General features: G+C 33.5%; 1 protein-coding gene across 1 annotated transcript; it reads left to right on the top strand.

The window, feature by feature from the left end:
• Nucleotides 1-1,622: 1,622 nt before the first annotated feature.
• LOC114413473 (endonuclease 2-like) lies at nucleotides 1,623-7,537 on the top strand. Its single transcript, XM_028377916.1, has 9 exons — nucleotides 1,623-1,790; nucleotides 2,153-2,327; nucleotides 4,714-4,821; nucleotides 4,929-4,984; nucleotides 5,385-5,468; nucleotides 5,644-5,733; nucleotides 5,843-5,910; nucleotides 6,667-6,740; nucleotides 7,127-7,537. Exons 1-9 carry the CDS (start codon nucleotides 1,680-1,682, stop codon nucleotides 7,240-7,242), a joined length of 882 nt encoding a protein of 293 aa, XP_028233717.1. The 5' UTR covers nucleotides 1,623-1,679; the 3' UTR covers nucleotides 7,243-7,537.
• Nucleotides 7,538-21,778: the final 14,241 nt, after the last annotated feature.

Here is a 21,778-nt window from a genome sequence, read left to right as displayed (position 1 = left end):
ATGGATAACTCAGTACAATTTTTAGACCTTTTAAATACTATTTAGTACTTGGTTAGGAAAAAAATATAAATACAAATATGATATATAAGAATGGATGTTGATAGTGTGATTTGATTAGTTTTTTAAAATCATTAAAATATAAAATAAATATGTGATTCGATTTAAATATAACATCAAATTTGAATCAAATCAAATCATTTAGTCTATTATTATAATTTAAATCTATCAATTAAACTTACATAATTATTATATATGTGTTACATAATTTTGAAAATGAATTTTATTAATATTAAATTTTATTTAAGATATTTTAGTTAAAAATTATTATCTTTATTTTTTGATTTGTACATTACTTAATATTTAATATTATTTTTTTAATAATATTAACACAAGTTTTTAGCATATAAAAATAAAATATACATCCTGATTATAAAGTAAACAAAAAATAATAAATTATTTAATACTTATTAATAATTATTAATATAATTATAATATGTCACTTATTCGATTTGATTCAGTATTTTATAACAAGATCGAAGAATCAAACCAAATTGCAAAACATAGGTTGGTTTTTTTTACATTTTTTAGGGGTTTTTTGTTTTTTTTACCAATTTGTTAGTTTACAAACAGTTTGATTTGATTTTGAACACTCCTTCATAATAAAAAGTAGGTTTAATTACACTTTTTACCTTCAACATTTTTTTTGGGTGAATTTTATCCTTGACAAATTAAATTGGCACATTTTATCTTAACTTTTAACTTGTGAATTTTACCACATCATTTTACTCCTAACATAATTTCCCTCTTAATCCCTAACATTTTTTTGGCAAATTTTACACCCACTTTTTTTATTTTATGGTGAATTTTATACTTAACATTTTATTATTTTTGCAAAGTTTATCTTCAACTTTTGTACTTATTAATGGATAAATGACGGGATAAAATTCATAATTTTCTTAAAAGTTGAGAGTAAAATGTGTTAATTTAATTTGTTGGGGTAAAATTTGTAAAAATTAAAAATTTAAAAATGCAATTAAGCCAAAAATTTAATTGAAGTGTTTAAAAAATACGGTCTCCAAATTAAAATATAAACAACAAAAAATTAATATGTTGGACTAAAATATAAACAATTTTAACCAACTCTATCCTATTTAATGATAATATTTTTAAAATATCATTCATTTAATTAGAGTTTTAGTCCCGATAACTTAATCTTTTTTTGTCCTATATAATTAATGTAAAAAATATTTTAGTAGAAGAATTAACTTTTTTTTTTATTGAGACTATCAATATTGAATTATGTTAACTAATTTAATTAATGAGTGTAAATTAATTTTATTTTTACTTATATTTCAGGAGGTGCAAAAGTCGTTACTCATCTCAATGAAGTGTTCAAATATATATTATCCCCAGGAAAAAACGTGTTCAACGTCCAAATAACATATATTAACATTATTCTACCTGCACCCTCGTGCCATTTAACGCAAAACGCAAAAGAAGGTTATGCATCGGAGTGTTTATATATATATATATATATATATTGTCAGAATAAATATTAAAATATTTTACATATTTCAATTAATCTAAGTACATGTATGTATACAAGCAGGTTTATATATACGTATATTAGAAAAGCAGGCTATGCTGGTTATTTGCATACATTTGAAGATTAAAGAATAATGGGTTGTTACAGAGTTCAGCTTGTGGCAATAATCTCGTTCATGCTTTTGCTTTCAAATACCCACGGTTGGGGAGATGATGGGCATGCCATTGTTTGTAAGATAGCTCAGGTGCCTAGCTTGCTTCTTGTTTCAATTTCCGTGTTTCTTCTCCACGTTGTTTGTTTAGATAAACTTATCCTTAAGTATTTCTAAGAGAAAAAAAATAATAAAATAAACTTTTTCATAAACTCAAATTAATTTATCCACAAGTTAATTTGCAAAAAATTCTCTCATAATTTTTTTTAAAAGATGAGAAATTTTCTATAAATTAATCTATGCATAAGTTAATTTGAATTTCTGAAGAAATTTGTTTCAATTTTTTTTCTTCTAAAATTATTTCTAAATAAGTTTGTCCCAACATACTTTTTGTTGTGTTTGAACGTGCAAGTGTCACTAACATTTTTTTTTCTTTCATTGGATTTATTGTCCAGGCTCGCCTCAGCACTGCAGCTGCAAAGGCTGTGAAGAAATTGTTGCCCAAATCTGCCAATAATGACTTGGCGAGCAAGTGCTCTTGGGCAGATAGTCTGAGGGTTGTCTTCCCTTGGTCTTCTGCTTTGCACTTTGCTAATACTCCTGACTCCGTTTGCAATTACAAGGACACAAGTAACTTTCTTTCTCATTCTTCTTCTCTCAACTCACCCTTCGCTTGTACTTGTTTTAAATTGAGTCCAGATAGCTAGGTTTATTCATTTGATCCCTATTCCCTATACCCCGCATGCAATCTTTAGTCTTAATACTCTACACTTAAATTACTTGTTTTAGTCTCTTTTTCTGTTACATATTTTTTTAATCCATATTAGTTTTTGTTATCCAAAATTGTAGAGACACTTAAAAAAAAGGCATTTGTGGCCGTTAAAATGACATTTTATAACGGTTAAACATTCTCACAAATTATATTTTCAACTGTCGGGATTAATCGTTAGAACTACTGTCGGTAATGTTTTGTGGCGGTTTTTAGTTGAATATTAGTATTTTCGTAAGTAATTTTGTTGCCGTTTCCAAAACGCCACAAAATGTATATACTCTATTGAATTTGTGTTTTCTGGCGGTTTTGAAACAGTCACAATTAATCAAATAATTTTTTTTATTTTATCAAAATGATTATGAAAAAAAAGAAAATGCAACTAAGAAACAAATCAAATAGGAAAGAATATATTAGCATACAATTTCAATGTTTAGGGTTTAAGAAAATACTAAAAATAAAAATATACAAATACATGACACATTTGCTAGTACTATTGACGAAGATAGTTTCTTTTACATACTGAACAAATTCACAGAAAACTTGTAATATAATAGTCAAAACTACCTTTCCTTCGAGATTGCCAATAGTAATATTGCTCACCATATTACCATATATATGTTTAGTTATTAATCACCTTGGATCTATAATTAACCCTTTTCCTCCATCTTATCAAAAGCTTCAAGGGCACTACGTGTACTGCTATTGCTCACCATATCACTAAGTTTGGTTGAAATCCTGAAGTGAAGAAAAAGAATTGGCATTAACAAAAAATAGACATAAATTTTATGTGATTCCTTTTCCTCTATTATTATTTTAATGTAACCAAAAGTTGAAAGCATTTTCTTATATTCTTAAACACAATTCGCATTCAGACACTTTTTTTTTATATACTTAATAAACCTACACTCCAAGACTTTTAGCCTATTTGCATATTAATGTCACCTTCCACAGGCCAAGCATACCAATTAACAAATAAGTAATAAATACTTGGAAATCAGTTAAAGATGACACAAGTCATCGTTGTTCAAAAACAACATCACAATCCCTAACTTTCAGCCTTTGCCTGAAAATTTTCCTCCCAAAATAGGGAGTGAACAAGCACCAAACTAGTAAGACACAGAACTACTTAATTCCTTACAAGTCACAACAAACACATTCTAGAATGAAGCTTAGGTTGGCAGTTTCACTCCATATTAAAAGAAGATACATACCCAAATGTAGTAATTGATATTGTTGCATGCACAAATGCAGTTCTCACTGTATGGTTGGCAACCTGCAATAGATATCCATTTTAAGATACTAAATGACTAAAATAAGTTAAAAAGTACATATATGTATGGAGATATTAAAATAAGTAGCTAGTTTCTAAGTTTAATAACTAAAAAACGTGTGTATAAATACTAATTGAGCAGTTAAACCAACAAGATATTTGTATTAAAACCATTAATATACCTTTTTCAGATAATCAAACTTCTCATCGTATCCCAAATAATTAATTTTATGCATGTCAATTAATTTATGGATATAAGAGATCATGCCAACAACTTATGAAATGATGTGATAATATATAAAATAAATTAATTAGACATGTCTTTTCTACTTTTGTATAACCTACAAATGCATATCCTAAGATTTTAGAAAATTAAACATGTTTTTCTTCTGTTTTTAAAATCTATATAAACTCCATAATTATTATTTAAACATTTAATATTAACAAATTATGTGTGTTGACAATTTTGATTAAAAGAGTTAAAATACGTATTTTTTTTTCATAAATATAAAAATATTCAAAATTCATCACTATAAAAAAATTATCTTTTTTTTTTACTCGAAAAATTTAAATTTATTATTTTTTTTTATCAAAATTAGATTTGGATATATCCAAACTTGCATATATGTTAAAGAAAGTGTCAATTTTTTTTTTACTTTTTTCATCACTTTTTTAGTCTTTTTTAAATCAAAATAGTAAATACACATAACTTATTACTATCAAATATTTAGACTACTTAGACGATATTTAGAGAATTTGTGTATATTTTTTTTAAAAAAATATGTGTAATTTACTTAAATTTCAGTAAAAACATATGCAACTTTCTTAAATCTTACAAAATACGTTTATGTTTTTTTAAAAAAGAAATATATAATTTCTTTAAATCTCATGATCATGATCCAAGATAGTTCTAATTTAGTCTAATATATATATGTTATGGTGTAGTACTAACCTGCTGCGTGAACATTATTTAGGGGATTGTGTAGATAAAAAAACTGGAATTAAGGGACGATGCGTTGTGGCAGCAATTACCAATTACACCAACCAGCTCCTCGAGTATGGCAGTGACACTAAATCCAAATGTAAATCTATGCTTCAAACTAATACCCCCATGGTTTTTCTATATATCTTGTTTTCACACTAACAATTAACAATTTCTTTTGAATATATGGTAACATCCTGCTATCAGATAATCTCACTCAATCACTTCTATTCCTTTCACATTTTTTGGGAGACGTCCATCAGGTAAGCATCTATGTAGACCTATGCAAGATTAATTAATTAATTTAGGGGAAAATATATACTTAGTTCTTGTATGTAAAATTCTTAGTTTAGTTTATATTTTATTATATATCGATTATTTTGGTCTTTAAATTGTAAAAAATTAATATTTTTAGTCCATACATAATATGAAATAGTGTTAATAGTATATGTCCTAAAGGACTAAAAATACTTATTTTTAATAGTTGAAGGACCAAAATATTTCATAATAACAAGTACTAAAATCAAGAATTTTATAAAGTATAGAAACTAAAAATAATTTTTTTTCCATTAATTTAAATCACCAATATACCATGCTCCCATCTAATTTTCGATGTGGTAAACCATAATATATAAGAATGACTTATACATGGTTAATCTGCAGCCCCTACATTGTGGCTTTTTCTCAGACAAGGGTGGCAATGAAATCAATGTTCGCTGGTACAGAAGAAAGCAAAATCTTCACCACGTTAGTCAAATTCTAATATTCCTCAACCATACAACAATTTTATGATTTGTTAACACTCCGCTAATATATATATATATATATATATATATATATATATATATATATATATATATATATATATATATATATATATATATATATATATATATATATATATTTGTATGCGCACGCACAGGTTTGGGATGCAAGCATAATTGAGACTGAAGTTGAAAGATTCTATGATGACATAGAAGACTTCGTTGATGCAATTCAAAGGAATATTACGGTATCGTGTGCACCATCTTTTAATTTGTTGTTTTCAATTCAAAGATTTAATTTGTTTATTCGTTGAAGTTTGATGTTTTTTCAATTATTATTATTATTTGAATAAACAGAAAGTGTGGGCCGATGAAGTGGAAGAATGGGAGAGTTGCAGTAACGATGACATATCATGCCCAACTATGTATGTACCATTAGAATCTATATATTCGTAGGACCAGTTATCAAACAAATTTTATTTCAAGGAATGCTTCTAACGAAAATATATTTTTAACTTCTTTTTCTACTTTTTATTTCTAATACCCTTTTCTTTTAATGCATGATTGGATTTACTTAATTTTTAGGAATAATTTATTTTATTTATATTTTTAGTTTCCCTTAGTAATTTAGATTCTAATTGCAAATTGTTTTAAAAATCGTGAACTAATGCTTATACAAGTTATACTAGTATCAAAATAACTATCTACAAGTAAAAAAAAAAAAAAAATTTCCTTTTGAGCCTGAAAATAGTAGCGTCCATCTCATGCTTAGAAAGAGAGAGCTTCTTTTCTTTGTTTAGATCCCAAAATCCAGCAGCCAGAAAAATTCATATATTGCACCATTTATAAAAGTTATATTATTTGTTCACTCACATACTTTTCTATTTTTTGTACCTCGTCTTTGTTTTTTTCTATATTTTTTATCATATCATTTATTTTATTTGATTTTTTTTATCTTTTAAATTTTTTTAATATTGTAAATTGTTTTGTACCATCTTCAATTCTTACTGTTCAAAAAATAAATACATCCAAAAATCAATGAATTATCTTATCACAATTGTCCCATTATTTGTAAGAGAGAAAAAGAAGCAAAATAGTAATGTAAACATCTATTATTTTAAACACTTCACTATTGTCTATTCAAAATTTACGTGCTTAACATGGTTCAAATAATTTTTTAGATATGCAACCGAAAGTGCCAAAGATGCCTGTAAATGGGCGTATAAAGATGCCACTGAAGGTTCAGTACTCGAGGGTAAGGATGAGAGCTTTGATGGTTAATGATATGATTTATTATTTTTTTAGTCCTTAAATTTTTTATATTTTTATTTTTAGTTTTTGAATTTTTTTATTTAGTTTTTAGTTTTTTTAATCTTTTTTACTGTTTTTACTTTTTGTTTCTTAACTTTTTTTTTCTGTCCACATTTTAATTTCTTAAAAGAATTAAAAATAAAGATAAAAAAGTTTCAGAGACATAAAAAAATGTTTAAGAATTAAGAAAATAAAAATAAAAATTAGGAACTATAAACAGAAATGATAAAATATTTAGGTACTAAAAAAAGATAACTTATCTTTAATTGTATCATGACAATTTTGTTTAACCTTTAACTATATATACCATGAAAATGTACTACTCTGCAGATGAATACTTCTTGTCTCGTTACCCGATAGTCAATTTGCGGTTAGCTCAAGGAGGAGTTCGATTGGCTGCAACTCTTAATCGTATTTTTGACACACAGTTTGCAGTGTCAATGTAATTTATTGAAAGAGAGAATATGTCAACAATTTCCATGTTATTAAAAGAATAAAGTGTCAACTAATTTGTAGCTCAATTTCAACTCCTAGAAGTCATTGGGAGGGGACATGTGATGAGGAATTTTACATCATATATTAGAGATCAGAGATCCATGTTTTTCATTATTAATGCATTATTGTACCAAATAGGAGTGATCCTGCATTGAGTTCTCGTGCATACACAAATTGTAACATCCGTAAAACCATTTCGCTCTCTAGAAGCAATATGATATGCAGCAGTCCTCTTAGCAGGTTGAATTACAATCCAATAATATTGAAAATATTCAAAAATAGAATTTACATCATAGATCTAATTAATGAAAAGTGTAAGAGATTTTGGAAATGAATTAAAGGTATTTCATCAAAATATGTGTCTATTCATGCAAAGGTGGTGTAGTGGTCGATGCACTTGGATAGGTGTGGGGACAATTGTCCTTAGAGGATTTTATTTTTATTTTTATATGCGCAATAGAAAAAATATTTGTTCCTGTTAAAAAATAAATATTGCTCGCTAGACTTTTTTTTTAAAAAATGTAAAAAATATAAGAAATGAAAAAAAAAATACTAATTTTACTATTTTATCCTCTTAATTTTTATAATATTGATAAAGAAAATATCATAGGCTATTTTTAAAGTATGAAAATGCGTAGAGAGCAATGTAATTTGTATAAGCTTAAATATTTTGGATTTTTTGTTATAACATTATGTATTTTATAAAAATTTGTGATATTTTTCTTTTGTGAAAATATTATAAACTATTATGTTAATAACGTTTTCGATCCCTAAAATTTTTGTAAATTCTTCACTTGTATTCTTTAAACAAATTTTTCAAACATTTTTGGTCCATATATTTTTATTTTGTTGATGATTTTAGTTCCTGTTCTTGAGTAACAATATTAATTGATGATGTAATCAGTCACATTCTAGTTCATATTGTCAAGTAACAATATTAATTGATGATGTAACCAGACACACATTAGTAGTACTATGACTCTTGTCACGTCAATAAGGAGTCCAACGGGGGTTGCTATGTGTAATTTTTTTAGTAAACTCTGTTTTTAATATCACATATGTTTAGATTAGTTGATGATGTCAAACAAGTTTAAATTAGGAGATTTATAATATAATTTATCAAAAAATTACACGTGGTTGTCTCATCAAACACTTTGATGATCTGACAAGTAAGATGGGGGCTGCTAACTTTGTTACTCAATAGCAAAGACTAAAATAGTCAATGTAACACCCCAATTTTTGGTAAATAAATGTATATTGATATTTCTTAAGTATGTATTTTGAGTTTTTATAATTAATTGAATTAAGTAAATATTTTGGGGTGAGATATTGGGTTGAAATTGAGTTTTAACAATTAGTCATGTGGACTAGAAATTAATAGTTTTTAGAAATTAAATAAATGAGAAAAAAGGATTTTGTTAATCAAAATAAGAATTTTAGTGTTTTAGAAAATAGATAGAGTAAAATGATGTTTTAATTAGTTATTTATTTAATAAAAGAGTAAAATAGATTTCCCTTTTATAAAATAATAAAATAAAGAAAAATAGGGTAAATGATAGGCTTAGAGTACTCAGGCATATAAATAGTCCTTTTAATGTCAGAGTAGTCTATAAACCTACGTATGTTCTCTGCTCTCTTCCTCTCCCAAAACCCTCTATTTTCCCGCATACACCAAAATCTGTCCTAGTAACACTATGATCTCGGACTCGTTAACCGTTGGATCGATCCAAAATTTGGACATCACCTTTAGAGCTCATTTTCTCACATTCCCACTATTGGAATTTGAGAAATAATGTCTTTAGAGAGAGATAAAACCTTTCCACAGAGACACTGAAATCGAGGGGCTCCAATCCCTTCTCATTCTTTCTAACACTTGGAAACTCTAATAGAGTAACCAAAGGAAAAACTTGAGGAATCTTAGGAAATCGCTAGAGATGCCACTGTCGCTGTTGGACCACACACGTGAGTCCGCTTAGAGGTAAGAGATGAGTTACTCACGCTTGGGGATTAGAATGAACATGTGTAGGAATCCCTAGAGGATCAATTTTTAGTTATTTTGAGATGTTTTATGAAATTCAATTTTGATCTTATACTTTTAATCATGAATTAACTGTGTTTGATAGACCAATTAATGTCTCGATGCGAAATTATTGTTAAATTGATGTCTTCTATTCCCTTGTTTCATGCTTTAAAAATTTATATATGATCATAATGTGTGACTTTCAATTGTTTCTCGTACCTATAAAGTGTAAGTTTGATTGTTTTATTATCATGAATTGAATGCACTTTCAGTATATTTGTGTCACGAGATATCTATTTGATTTTAATATATTATTGTTCAATTAATTGCCAACAACCTTCGTATTTTGCTTATTGATGATGATTGGAAAGATTTTTATATAATACCCCATGATATCATGCGAATGTGTAGGGTTGTACTTTGCTCTTGAATCAATTGGATAATCATAAAGCTATATAAAGAATAGGACAAGATTTACCGATTAGCGAGAGAATTAGATTGTTGGAAACATTCCTTGTCATGTTTTGGTCTCATAAGCTTATTACGAGTTGATGATTATAACACACACACAAACATGTGTGTGTGTGTGTGTTTGAAGGAAATTAATATATTAAGATTCAACGAATAATACTTTTAATGCAATTTTACTTTAATTATTTATCAACTCTTTTTAATTGAAAATAATATAGTTCGATTTAATATATACATGTTTTGTGCCATGTAAATATTAATTTTGTGTTATGTGTATATGATTCATGAAGTGTGATAACATGTTGGTTTGAGATTATAACATTGTGATTGAGATTGAGTGTATGTGATAAATTGAGTATGTGTTGAATTATAAGATACATGTGTATTGAGATGTTGTACATATTGAGTTGTGAGTTATGAACTGTATAATCATACAACTATAAGACCTTCTAAGGGCGACGAGTTAATGCGCGACGAGTTTTATGATGGGCTCCACTATGGGAACCTGATGAGTCTAATCATTTTGAGGCGCGACGAGTTAAAATTATTTTGAAAACAATTGAGTTGTTGTGTGTATTGCTTAAATAATAGGTAGAGTCTGTATGTTTAAATGTTTTTTGGGTTGGACTTGAATCAAGAGGGAGAGGCCTCAACAGACTTCTCAGAGTCTAGGCCTTGGGGGTAAATACACCTGGTTTGGGTGCTCCTTTAAGCCTGTGCTAATCCCACATGGTTGAAGCATTCTCGCAAAACAACATGACCCTAACTGGTCTTCATATGATTTCACATAGTGAGAATGACTTGACTCACTAGTGTTGGTCTATCTTGTCATGTACTCCTAGGCGTCTGACGAGATTTTTTACTGACATGATACCACATTGCTTCTAGGATTGAGTCTTAGTATATCTATTACATAATGCTTGTGTATTGATCATTATTGACTGGTTGAGTGATATTGTGTTTTCGTCCTTAAGTCGTGAATGATGTGAAAATGTGTGAGATGTGTTGTGTTGAGACGTGATGTTATACGATAAGTGATAGAATGACGTGAGTTGTGTTTAAGTAAGTTGTATTTCATTTATATGATATGTATATCTACATGTTTTCTCGTTTCTCTCTATTAGCTAGGAATGTGGTAACTTACACCCTACGTGTTGTTTGTATTTGGATCCTGTGATGATCTCAAATCTTGTGTTCGTGGGAGTAGATGGTTAGGTGGATGGCAATGGAAAACCTCATACTAGAGGACACTAGGACATCGTGCTCTAATAGGATGTGACATCGGGACTTAGGATTTTATGTTGTTTGTATCATATGCTAGTTTGAGATATTGTTAGAACAAACAAGGTGAGGAAGGGATAAGAAGCCTGCCTGGCTTCGAGGGCTAGGAACCTCCAAGCTAAGAGAAAAGGAAATTGAGAAGGTAATTTCATTCATGCCTCTGCCTTATTACAATATTCCTATATATAACCTTACTGTAAAGGCATATGTTGTATGAAGCTTTTGATGATGCCAAAGATGAAAGCTATTCAAAGTCAAGATCAAGAATTCAAGAGAAACGATTAACAATTAGTCCATAGTATGTTAAAAGAATTCCTTAAAAGAGATTGCACAGGTTTGACCTTAGGTTAATTCTTTAAAACATCTTACACAAGTTTTTAAGTAAAACTCTGTTTTTGAAAATATGATTTTCTCTCTAGTAATCGATTACCAGAAATAAAGATAAGTTTTAAATAGTTTTAGAAAAATTTGAAATTTGAATTTTTAACTATGTAATCGATTACAAAGAGACTGTAATCGATTATCAGAGACAAAAACTGTTTTAAATAGCTTTCAAAAGTTTTTGAATTTAAATTTTAAAACTGTAATCGATTACAATAGTTGTGTAATCGATTACCAGTCACGAAGTTTTGAAATTCAAATTTGAAGAGTCATAACTCCTCAAAATTAACTTCCAAAAAGTCACAATTATTGTAATCGATCCCATGTAAATATTAATACTGTGTAATCAATTACCAGTGAGGAAATTTTGAAAATAACTCCCAAAAGGTCACAACTGTTCACAAGTTTTTGAAAGGCCACCAAAGGCCTATAAATAGGTGACTTGGGATCAAATTTCTAGAGAGTTTTTTCAGAACAATAATTGTCCTATCCTCTCAAAAGAAAGCCTTGGCCAAACACTTGCAAAATCAATAAGGATTCTGATAAGATCTTCATCTTGTAACATTCTTATCTACAAGAGAGAAATATTCTTCTTACTTTAAAGCAAACAATTGTTGTTCAAGAGACAGTGGGTCTCTTGATTTGTAAGGATCTCTGAAAACAAGGAAAGGGTATCCCTGTGGGGTTCAGAATTTGTAAAAGGAATTTACAAGTTAGTGGAAATCTCAAGCGGATTGCTTGAGGACTGGACGTAGGCACAGGGTGTGGCCGAACCAGTATAAAAACTGAGTTTGCATTTCTCTCTTCCCTAAACTTCTTTAATTTATTGCATTTTCTTTTGCTTTGATTATTTTAAAGAAGTATCATTTGAATTGCTCTTTACTTCATTCATATTAAGTGTGCATATTCTATTTCAAGAGAGAATTAAAATTTGATTAGGGGGAAATTTTTAAACTTAATTCACCCCCCTCTTAAGTTATTGAGGCCACTTGTTTAACACTTACTAGGATTACATAATTGTGATTACGTAATAACATAATCCTAACAGAAAATAAATGGAAATGGCACACAAGATCAAGCACTGTCCTTAGCTAGTGCCAGCTCAGCCTAAAACCGTTCGACATAGTCCCTAAGGTACCCAGGTGTGGTGACCTTTCTCGTGGACCTTTCCCTTAAGGTGGACTGCATCCGTGGTTCTTGCTTCATATTATCCCCCATGGCTTCGAAAACCACCTTGTCCTCTAGGTGATAACTAGCTTTCAGCTGGTCCCAGTCTTCCCTAGAAGTATCATCTGGAGACAAACCTTCCTACTGAACTAACACCTGCAGTTTAGATTCAGTAGTAGTCAAATCCCAACAAGTCTGTAATATAGCTAAAGGGACAATAAGTGGTTGATTGTCAATGGATGAAGCCGACAAAGGTAATGGAGAGATGGGGTACGAGGTCGAGTGGTGGAAAGGTTTCAGCAAAGAACAATGAAACACAAGGTGAACTCACGTGCCATTAGGTAATTGAAGCTTATAAGCGGCCTTACCAATACACTCTGGAATCTGATAGGGTCCATAGTATCACTTGTCTAGCTTAGTAGCATGGGTTCCTGAGACAATGGATTGCCTATGAGGATGCAATCTGACCATTACCCAAGCCCTTGCGTTATAGTTGACATCTCTACGTTTGGTATCAACAATACATTTTATAGTAGCTAGGGCCTTTAAAAGTTTTTTTTCGTAATTCCGTGAAAATAGATTCCCTATTTGTTAAGAACTCATCGATAACTTTCCACATTAGAAGTTTCACCAATGTATTGTGGAATGGTAAAAGGTTTCCCGCCGAAGGTAATCTCATATGGAGAAGACCCTGAACCCGAATGCCAGGAAGTGTTATAGGACCATTCAACCTAGTTTAGAAACCGGCCCCATGAAGAAGGCTTCTTATGAAAAAAAAGCATGAAGGTACTATTCAATAACACAATTGAGTACTTCAATTTGTCTGTCAGTCTGCGGATGATACGCCGAACTCATCCGTAGTTGAGTGCCACTTAGCCGGAAAAGCTCTTTCCAAAAACGACTGATGAACAGAGGATCGCGATCTGAAACCAAGCTTCTGGGCATCCCATGAAGTTTTCTGACAATGTCCATAAAAAGTACCACGACAGAGTGTGAGGTATGGTGAGTGGGAAGCATGCCAAGATGAATGCCTTTCAATAAACGGTCTACCACCACCAAAATGGTAATGCGTCCTTGATACACTGGTAGGCCAACGATAAAGTCGAGAGAGAGGTCCTCTCATGGCTAGAAGGGGACCGGGAGGGGACAAAGTAACCTAACTGCTTTTTGGGTTTCGTACTTCATGTGTTGGCAGTCAACACAAGCTGCGATAAAGCATTCCACGTCCTTTTGGATTCCACGCCAAGTGAAGTTCTCACTGAGGTGTGCTAGAGTCTTGGCAACTCCCATGTGCCCACCTGTTGGCGACAAATGATACTCCATGAGCAGGGTTGGGATGAAGTGTGATCCTGGTGGTAACTAAATATGACCCCCTTTTAGAATCAAATCCTGGGCAATAGAATAGTCAGAATATGTCGCAGGGTCATTAGAGATAGCTTGACGCAACTTGAGAAATACGGGGTCATTCATAAGATGTTGTTTAAGTTCTCCCAAAAATGGAAAACATGGAACTAAAAATAGCAATAGAGAGCTCAAGGTGGCTTTTGGAATCCTAGACAAGGCATCTGTAACCACGTTCGCCTTATTGGAACGATAGTGGATCTCGTAATCAAAGCCCATAAGTTTAGCGAGGTACATTTGTTGCTCCAACTTCTGCACCACCTGGGTCATCAACTCCTTGAGGCTCCGATGGTTTGTGAGAATGATAAAGTGATGGCCCAACAAGTATTGGCGCCATTTCTTTATTGCAGTGGTGATAGCAAATAGCTCCCAGGCATAAGTGGATGCGTGAAGAAGCTTTGGAGTAAAAGGCTTACTAAAGAAGGCAATAGGGTGGCCTTTCTGCGATAAGACTGCACCCATGTCGACACCAAACACGTTTGTTTCCAAGGAAAAAGGGATAATGAAGTCCGGCAAGAGTAAAGTAGGGGCTATAGAAAGCACATCCTTCAATCCAGTGAAAACTTGTTGCGCCTTAGATGACCACTCAAAGGGGTACTTCATAAGTAACCTGGTTAAATAAGCTGCAATGGAGGCATAGCCACGAATAAATCGGTGATAGAAACCCGAGAGGCCCAAAAAACTGTGCAAGGCCTTGGAGGAATGAGGTGTGGGTCACTGCTAAATGGCTTGGACCTTAGCCGACACTGGTTCAACTCCTTGTGCAAAAACCAGGTGACCCAAGAACTCAACTTGTTGCTGGGCAAAGGTGCACTTGGATAGTTTGAGGAAGAACTGACCATCTAGAAGGACCTGAAAGGCCTTTTCCAAATGAACCAAGTGTTCGTCGAAGGTTCTGCTACAGATCAAGATGTCGTCAAAAAATACAACGATGAAGTGACGAAGATATGGCTGGAAAATAGCATTCATGGTCGCCTGGAACAATGAAGGAGCATTGCACAATCCAAATTGCATCACCCTAAACTTATAGTGGCCATGATGCATGCGAAAAGCTATCTTACAAACATCATCCTCATGCATCTCAAAATTTGATGATAGCCTTGGAGAAGATCGAGTTTGAGAATCAACTCGCACCACCAAGCTCGTCAATCATCAGTATTGGAACACGATCCTTGATAGTTATTGCATTGAGTGCATGATAATCTACACAGAATCTCCAGGTTCCATTGTGCTTTCTAACCAATAGAATAGGTGAGGAAAAAGGACCGGTGTTGGGACGAATGAGGCCCTTCTGTAACATTGAATCCACCTGAGCCTCGATTTTGTGTTTCTGGAAGTGAGGATAACGATAAAAATGCACATTGATTGGGTCTGAGTTGGGAAGTAAGTGAATATGATGATTGGTAGGTCGTGGTGGAGGTAAGGTTTCTGGGGTCTAAAACAGGGAAGCAAATTTAGTTGTGAGAAGTTGGATTTCAGGGATGAGTTGAGTGGAATGGGTTTGGGTTGAAGGAAGCTTAGTGGAAATAATTCGTATGTGGAAGAATCCACTGGTACCATCTCTTCAGACCAGACGACGAAGTTGGGGTAGGGTGATGAGATGGAGGGTGGATTCAGTGTCACCCTGCAACTCAATGAGTCGCCTACCATGGATGAACTTCATAGTCAAGTCATTGTAGTCCGTAAGAATCGGGCCTAGGGATTTGAGCCATTACACCACTAGCACAAGGTTTGCACCGCATAATGGCAATACATGGAAGTCAACGGAGAAAACAACATCCTGAATATGCACCGTCATGTCCTCACAAAGAAGATGACAGTGGAGCTGATGGCCATTGCCCACCATCACACGAAGTGGTGTTGTGGCCCGAGTTAGAAGGCCCAAATTGTGGACCAAGTGCTCCTGGACAAAGTTATGGGTGCTACCCCTGTCGATTAATATCACCACTTGTTGGTCTACGATATGGCCCAACAGGCACAAGGGCTCAGGGGCCAGATGGCCCGAAAGAGTGTGCAGGCTAATTTGTGTCGGGTACAAGATCCGGTTTCGAGGTGATATGTTGAAGGCCATCATCGTTATCCTCAATCAAGAGGAAAACCTTGGAGGCATATTTGTGGCCATGATGAAATTTATAATCGCAATTGAAATAGAGGCCGCCCTCGCGTTGCGAGGCCAACTCCTCCAGGAAAAGTCTTTTGACCGGCAACGAAGGAAAAGGTTTGAGAGGTGTGGGCAACAACAGAGGAGGGGGCGAAGGAGTGGAAGTGGAAATAGATGAGAGGGTCGTAGAAGGTGAAAAAGGAGTTCTATCATGAAACGAATGACGATTATCCACAAATTTATCTTCCTGAAGTTAAGCCAAGTCTGCGGCCTAGAATAACGTCAATGGCTATAAGGCTTGAACCTCATGACGCATCTTCGGGGCCAAGATGGAAATAAAGCAACTTAAACGAAAAGGGGGAGGAAGGCCTATAGTTCGATTCGCCAGGTTCTTGAACTCAGAGAGGTAAGCGTTCACAGTGCTACGTTGAGTTAATTTATATAGAGCTCTAGAGGGGTCTTCATATTGCGAAGTAGCGAAGCGAGTTTGAAGGGCTAGAAGGAAGACAGACCATGAAGTAACTTGGTCATTGCTTGTCATCCATTGGAATCAGGCGAGAGCTCAACCTTCCATGTAAAAAGAAGCAATGGTCAGGCTTTTGTGTTTCAGAGTTGAATGATACCTAAAAAACTGGGTGATCTTAAAGATCCAACCAAGAGGATCCACGCTATCGAACCATTGAACCTCAAGCTTCATGCAATGAGCATGGAAAAGTGAAGTAGAAGATGGATTGGCAGAGGAAGATAAGGGGGAGTGGTTAGGCGAGTCTGGGTTAGGCATCTTATGGAGAAGCTCCTCGAGCTTGAGAGCCACAGAGTGGAGCATATCACCAAGTGATATATGATGATTAATAAGTTTGGTGATGGCTTCTTATAATCTGTCTATGGTGGCTGATGTAGCTCCATGTGGAGCTTGTAGGTCTTGGATCTTCTTCATCAATGGAGTTTGCTTCTTGAAGATGAATGGCAACAAAATGGAGAAGGAAGAAAGATGATTGGAGACACCACTTCAAGGAGAAGATGAGTCAAGAAGAAGCTCACCACCATAGGAAACCATGGACAAGAGCTTGAAGGTAGGAGAAGATGAGTGGAGGAAGAGGGAGAGAAGGAGCACGAAATTTTGTGCCTCAAATAAGGTCTGAACTTTGAAGTGTAATTCTCAAATGATCAAAGTTGAAAAAAATGCACACACATGGCCTCTATTTATAGCCTAAGTGTCACACAAAATTGGAGGAAAATTTGAATTTCCACTTGAATTTGAAATTGAATTTGTGGAACCAAATTTTGGAGCCAAAATTTCATTAATTATGATTAGTGAATTTTAGCTATGGTTCAGCCTACTAATCCAAGATCAAGTCCAAGATTTTCCACTATGTGTGCTTAGGTATCATGAGGCATGTAAAGCATGAAGGACATGCACAAAGTGTGACTATATGATGTGGCAATGGGGTGTAGCAAGCAAATGCTCACCTCCCCCTCTAAAATTTAATTGGATTGGGCTTCTCCCAATTCAATTAAATTTATTTCCCAACACACATCAAATATTCACTTAATGCATATGAAATTACAAAACTACCCATAATACAAAAACTAGTCTAGGGTACCCTACCTACATTATGGAGCCCTAAATACAAGGCCCAAAAATAATGAAACCTTAATCTAATATGTACAAAGATAAGTGGGCTCATACTTACCCCATGGGCCCGAAATCTACCCTAAGGCTCATGAGAATCCTATGGCCTTCTCTTGCATCTCTGGCCCAATCTTCTTGGAGTCTTCTATCCAATGCTCTTGGGGGGTAGGATTGCATCATTCCCCCCCCCCCTGAAAAGGATTTGACCTCAAATCCAGAGGTTCTTGAAACTCTGGGCTTCTTTCCCCAACACCTGTAAAAAGAATAAAAATATATATATTAGTGGTGTTTGGTATGTTAGAGTAAGGTAAGGTCTGAAAACCCATTTCTTGGGCATCTTCCCATGAGGGAACATGGTTCCTCACCAACTCAATGAGTGGTGCTACAAGTATAGAAAAATATTGTGGAAGCAATGCCTTCCAAGGTTATTTTGATGATGCCAAAGAATCAAGAGTCAAGCAAATTCCTAAGATTCAAGAATGAAGTTTTCAAGAATCAAGTTTCAAGAATCAAGATTCAAGAATAATCAAGATCAAGATTCAAGACTCAAGATTCAAGAATCAAGAGAGGAATCAATCAAGATAAGTATTAAATTTTTTTTTTCAAAACATTGAGTAGCACATGAAGTTTTCACAAAATCTTTTATCAAAGAGCTTTACTCTCTGGTAATCGATTACCAGAAGGTATTAATCGATTACCAGTAGCCAACATTGTTTTTCAAACTGATTTACAAAGCTGTAATCAATTACCATAAACATGTAATCGATTATCAGTGTTTTAAAACGTTAAGATTTTCAAAATTCAAAATGAAAAGTCACATCTGTTGATGTGTAATCGATTACACCTTAATGGTAATCGATTACCAGTGACTGTTTTCGAAAAATTCATTTCCAAAAGTCATAATTCTTCAAGTGACTTGTTTCTGAAGATTCTTTCAAAAGTAATAACTTTTTAAGTAATTAGTTTTAAAGGAATTGCCAAGAGTTACAAGTTTTGACTTGAGTCATCAAGAAATTATAAATATGTGACTTTGCCATGAAACATATTCATTCATCTCAATCATCTCTTTCAATCAATCTTTCAATATTTTCTTTCATCTCTTTCAACAGATTTTTTTTTATTCATATTTCTAAAAGTTTTTGTTCAAAACTTTCTCTTTCAAGAAAATTTCTTTGTTCAAAAACTTGTGCTATTCATCTTTTTCATTCTCTTCTCCCTTTGCCAAAAAGAATTCGCGAAGGACTAATCGCCTGAATTCTTTTGTGTCTCTCTTCTCCCTTTGCCAAAAAGAATTCGCCAATGACTAACCACCTAAATTCTTTTTGTGTCTTTCTTCTCCCTTTTCCAAAAGAACGAAGGATTAATCGCCTGAATTCTTTTGTGTCTCTCTTCTCCCTTTGCCAAAAAGAATTCGCCAAGGACTAACCACCTGGATTCTTTTTGTGTCTCTCTTCTCCCTTTTCCAAAAGAACGAAGGACTAACCGCCTGAATTCTTTTGTGTCTCCCTTCTCCCTTGTCAAAGAATTCAAAACGACACAGTCTGAGAATTCTTTTGATTCTTCCCTTTCCCTTATACAAAAGATTTCAAAGGACTAACCGCCTGGGATATCTTTTGTATCCCCCTTCACAAAGTTTCAAAGGACTAACCGCCTGAGAAATTTGTCTTAACACATTGGAGGGTACATCCTTTGTGGTACAAGTAGAGGGTACATCTACTTGGGTTGTTGTAACTGAGAACAAGAGAGGGTACATCTCTTGTGGATCAGTTCTAGTGGAGGATACATCCACTAGGTTGTTCAAAGAGAACAAGGGAGGGTACATCCCTTGTGGATCTTTGCTTGTAAAGGATTTTACAAGGTTGAAAAGAAATCTCAAGGACCGCAGGTCGCTTGGGGACTGGATGTAGACACGGGTTGTTGCCGAACCAGTATAAAACTCTTGTGTTTGTCTTCTTCTTCCCTATACTATTTAATTTCCGCTGTGCACTTCAATTACCACTTTTACTTTTGGTTAAGTTTATATTTTTGTTCTTTACTTTCTTAACACCATAGTAAAAGCCTAAGAAGGGTAGTTTTTTAATTAGTAAAGGTCTAGTAATAATTAATTCAACCCCCCCTTCTTAATTATTTTGAGGCCACTTGATCCAACAAATATGGGACAAACCTTTTGTAAAAGTTTGTTAAGTCATGGAAGCCCTAAATTTTCCTTATACTTGGTGGAGTGGGCCACTCATGAATGACCTTTATTCTCTTAGGGTTTGTGGGAACCCCTTGATCACCATTTAAAAAATTAAGGAAAGTAATGAAATAAAACATATCTTTTTTTTTTTTATATTTTCATGTTGATTACTCCTACCAAAAAGTATGACAAACCTAAAGTGTCCCATATGAGCACCTAGATTTATATTGAAACAAAAAATAGGAACAAACCTACCTAATGAGTCCCTATGTATGTGAATCATGAAGATGTTGGATGCATGGGTGATTTTACAAAAGAGGGTTGCACCACTCAACACATTCACCATTCCACCTATCATAGGGATTTGGTGCCTCATAATACCTATTTTATGCACCAACAAAGCACAAGGATTTAAGCTCTTACGAACCAAACCCTTATCCAACAACTCCTTTACTTGAGGAATAATCTCAAGCCCAAGAGGTGTGGCAGTGCTAACAAGTGTCGTTTTACAAAGGAGAAGATGTGGAGGTTGTCTAAGAGGGTAAGTTTCTTTAATGTTTGCCTTTATTGCAAAATGACTTTCCTTCTTAGCTAACCTCTTGGAGGAGACAATTACCTCTTTACACTTCTCCTTAACCGTTAAAGGTTGTCCTTCTTCTTGGGGGTAGATTTCTTCACTAGATTCTTCCCCTTTTGCTTCTTCACTTTCACTAGTGGAAGGTGAATTAGTAGCCTCATCTTGGCTACTATAAATGTCTTGGCCCCTCATAATCATGGTTTTCTTGGTGTGGCATTGAGAAGTAATGTGTCCTCTTCCAAGACATTTAAAACACTTTATAAAGCTAGTCTTCTCTTGCATACTAGCCTTAGGGGGTTGTTTTTCTATTGTCTTCCCCTTATCATCTTTAGGCTTAGAAGGTGCTGCCCCTAAGATGCCTTGACCTTGGTCTTTCTTTGGATAAGAGTGAGGACCATAAGATTTTGAAGTAGACTTCCTTTTAAGTTGTTGCTCTACCCTTATTTCCCAATCTAAGTAAGTCTCTACATTGTCTTTCCCATGGAAGTATGGGAGGTTAATGTTAGCCTCTTGAGGCTTTCTTTCCTCTTCTCTCCTATGGGAGTGAGGTATAAGATTTGACCTATGCCTTCCTTCATAATAGTTACGAAGTTCTTCACTTAGGCTCTTGCAAGGGTCATGACTACTATAGGAGGCATGTTTTTCTTTTCTTAATTCTTTTAGTATTTTCCTTCTTTCCTCTTCCCTTATTTGTTCCCTCTCATCTTGATTTATTTTCTACCCTCTCTTTTCCTTTTTCTTTTCTTTCTAGTTTTTCTTTCCATAACTTGATGGAACTCAACTCATCTAAGATTCTAGATAAAAGGTCCTTATGACTAGTACCCTCACCATTAACACTAGATGAATGATGACTCATATTGGTTCCTAAGTTGTGGTTCTTTCTTGTTGGGGGTTTGCAAAAGGTAAAAGCTAGGGTTCAAAAGAACTCAAGATAAGCATGATAAGCAAGAAGAAAGTATTATGTAATAACAAGATAAACTAGGCGTGACTAGTAAAGAAAATAAGCTATGAAAGTAAACAAGAAATTAAAGTGTAAGAAATGTAAAGTAGGCGGATCCTAAGAGTGTTTGGATGACCACATTTAAGGTTCCCAACAAAACACTCACTATCCTAAGAGAAAAATTGCTTAAAATTATTACACACAAATGGAAGTTTGGTAACCTATTGGAGGCTTCCAACACACTTCCAATGAAAGGCCTTTTTTGTTACAAAATTTGAAAGCAATGAAGGTAAGTAAATTGCCAATTACAAAATTACAAAATAGTCCTAAATTTTG

The sequence above is a fragment of the Glycine soja genome, chromosome 1 (assembly GCF_004193775.1).
Source record: "Glycine soja cultivar W05 chromosome 1, ASM419377v2, whole genome shotgun sequence".
Taxonomy (NCBI): domain Eukaryota; kingdom Viridiplantae; phylum Streptophyta; class Magnoliopsida; order Fabales; family Fabaceae; genus Glycine; species Glycine soja.
Note: the sequence above shows the minus strand (reverse complement) of the source record. Positions and strands in the feature narration are given on the sequence as shown.

What these genes read in the sequence shown, in the direction of transcription:
- LOC114413473 (XM_028377916.1), top strand. Translation starts at nt 1,680, where the DNA reads ATGGGTTGTTACAGAGTTCAGCTTGTGGCAATAATCTCGTTCATGCTT. An exon ending in TTGCAATTACAAGGACACAA is followed by an intron (nt 2,328 to 4,713) that starts GTAACTTTCTTT and finishes AACATTATTTAG; the next exon opens with GGGATTGTGTAGATAAAAAA. An exon ending in TGAAGGTTCAGTACTCGAGG is followed by an intron (nt 6,741 to 7,126) that starts GTAAGGATGAGA and finishes ACTACTCTGCAG; the next exon opens with ATGAATACTTCTTGTCTCGT.